Source organism: Octopus bimaculoides, chromosome 28 (assembly GCF_001194135.2).
Source record: "Octopus bimaculoides isolate UCB-OBI-ISO-001 chromosome 28, ASM119413v2, whole genome shotgun sequence".
NCBI classification, from domain to species: Eukaryota; Metazoa; Mollusca; class Cephalopoda; order Octopoda; family Octopodidae; genus Octopus; species Octopus bimaculoides.
Genome location: NC_069008.1, coordinates 290,640 through 293,318, shown reverse-complemented (window position 1 = coordinate 293,318; position 2,679 = coordinate 290,640). Strand labels below are relative to the sequence as shown.

General features: G+C 41.2%; 1 protein-coding gene across 1 annotated transcript in view; it reads right to left on the bottom strand.

Annotated features, from left to right (window-relative positions):
• Positions 1-100: 100 nt before the first annotated feature.
• The window catches only part of LOC106873333 (peptidylprolyl isomerase domain and WD repeat-containing protein 1), a 29,708-nt gene continuing 27,129 nt past the window's right edge, over positions 101-2,679 (bottom strand). Inside the window, exons 15-17 of the mRNA XM_014920658.2 lie at positions 2,320-2,432; positions 1,043-1,194; positions 101-760 (exon numbers count right to left, since the gene is read on the bottom strand). Coding sequence (XP_014776144.1) covers positions 617-760; positions 1,043-1,194; positions 2,320-2,432 — 409 coding nt within the window. The 3' untranslated portion in view covers positions 101-616. The remainder of the gene's footprint in view (positions 761-1,042; positions 1,195-2,319; positions 2,433-2,679) is intronic.

Here is a 2,679-nt window from a genome sequence, read left to right as displayed (position 1 = left end):
TATATGTATATATATATACACACACACAAACACACCTTAATAATATGTTGTTTTGGGTTTTAGTTTGTTGTGTTTGAAATGTGAAATAAAGTGAAAGAAATATTAAAAAAATAAATTTTATTGGCAGAAAATTTGTTTTTGACAAAAAAAAAAAATACAATATACATATGTATATATATTTGCATACATACATGTATATGAGCACGTATATAAATACACACACACACACACAACACAAACATGTATAGATATGCTCATATATATGTGTGTGTGTGTTTATATATATACACACACAAGCAGTCGTAAAGGGATTTTTTTGTGTATATATGTATATTTACACGTGTATACTTTTTGGGATACACACACACAGACGCATACATGTACATATGCGTGTTTGTAGATATACATATATTAGAAACAGACACATTGATATTCATACACACACTTATCTATCTATATATATATATATATATATATATATACACACACATTTTGCATGTACCCCAGTTGCTCTGACTGTTTATCCTGCTGTAGCTTTTGTCCAGTGTCCCTTTTGTGTACCCCGTTGAGGGTTGGAAGATGAGTGTGTCTTATGCTCCGGGAAAGGATCACAGCATTACTTAATAGTGACACTCACTATCCTGATGTCGTCGTATGGTTTGTCTGTCTTTGGGTTGGTCTTCACTGTGCTGATGGTCTGAACCACCTCCATCCCCTTGGTCACTCGGCCAAACACTGTATGTTTGTTGTCCAACCATGGCTGTCCAGAAGAAAAAGAAAATGAGGATTCGTTTGGATAAGTGTAACGGCAGACATATGTATAATTCATTCCCAACATTCTATACACTCCCTCAACTCATTATATACACTCTTTCAACACATTAGAGAAAAATAAACAGGATAGTCATGACTGGATCGGGACTAAACAAGAAAGGGCACATTAGATAATACAGTCTTAGATACACTATGTCTGAATAAAAGACAGGATGGTCACAAGTCTTCTAGATCAGGACTGACCTGGGGTTAAATAAGATCCACTTACCGTAGGAACGACTGTGATGAAGAACTGTGATCCATTAGAATTGGCCCCAGCGTTTGCCATACTGAGCGTGTAGGGTCGATCGTGACGCAGGCTGGGATGGAACTCATCTTCAAACTCTCCCCCCCATATTGACTCTCCTCCTGTGCCATTCCCTAAAGAGAAACAGACAGTAGTAAGATGTAGAGAGAGAGAAGGGGAAGGGGAGACATGGTTCTTTCTATTCCAACTTTTATTTTGTTTCTTGTACAATCTTTAGTTTCATCATCATCATCGTCATCGTCAGCATCATTTGAGGTTCGCTTTCCATGCTGGCATGGGTTGGACGGTTTGACAGGAGCTGACCAGGCAAGGAGACTGCACCAGACTTCTGTGTCTGTTTTGGCAGGGTTTTCACAGCTGGGTGCCCTTCCAGATGCCAACCACTTCACAGTGTGTACTGGAGGCTCTTTACGTGGCACCAAATAACTTACAAGACAAAGATCCACAGTTTCCATGCTAGTATGGGTTGGATAACATCAGGGCCCATCGTCAACAGCCAGATGCCTTTGCTGTTTGCAACCCTGATTCCCCTGCTTTTCCAAATGACCAATGGCCAGACATGTTTTCATGGCAGAGGTCAACACTTTTATCTACCAAATCCACTCACAAGGCTTTGGTTAGCCTAGGGTTAGAGTGAAAGATACACTTGTCCAAGGGGCCACACACAACAACTGAACCCAAAAGCATGTGGTTGGGAAGCAGGCTTCTGTCTGCCTCCATTCGATACGATCTGTCCCCTTTTCTTATTCCCTTCAACTACGTCTTTCAATTGTGTCTTTGTTTCCTTTGGATGCACCTTTGTCTCCCAACCAGCTGCAACTGAAATCGTTCGTCTGTGAAACCAAGACACGTACCAGGTGTGTAAACGACTGACAGTACTTCCATCACATGGCCAATCCATTGAGGACAATGTTCAGCTGTCATGGTGTGAGCATGTGTGTATGCATATACATATATGTGAGTGTGTGTATGTGTGCATGTAGATACACTGCTTATTACATGACAGTAAAAGGCCTCCTGCACACTTTGTAGGGAGGCCGTCCAGCCGTAGAAACTGTGCCTCAACAGACAAATGGAGTCTTAACCGCCCCCACCCCCACCCTGGTTGATCAGCTCCATGTCAAACCGTCCGACCCATGCCAGCATGGAAAACGATATTAAATGACAATGATGATGATGATGGATATATATATATTTGTAGATATATAAACAGAGAGAGAGAGAGAGAGATGTATTACCGAGTGGGTCACCGGTCTGTATCATGAACCCCTTAATAATTCTGTGGAAAATATGTCCATTGAAGTAACTGTTACGGCTGTGAACGCAAAAGTTTTCTACAGTCTTTGGACACCTGAAACAAAAAGAGAGAGAAAAGGAAAACATGAGAGGGAGAGTAGTTGTTATTGTGTGTGAGTGTATATACCTGTGTATATACCTGTGTGTTCAGGTAGTGTTACCCGAGTCATTATTTTTTTCACGCTGTGTCGACCCCGTCCAACAAAAAATCCCAGCTCTATCTGGCTCTGACTTGCAACATTTTCAGTAACCCTTTCTTTTGCTCCAACCTCCAACATCCAGGGGTCACACATCCACAGTAG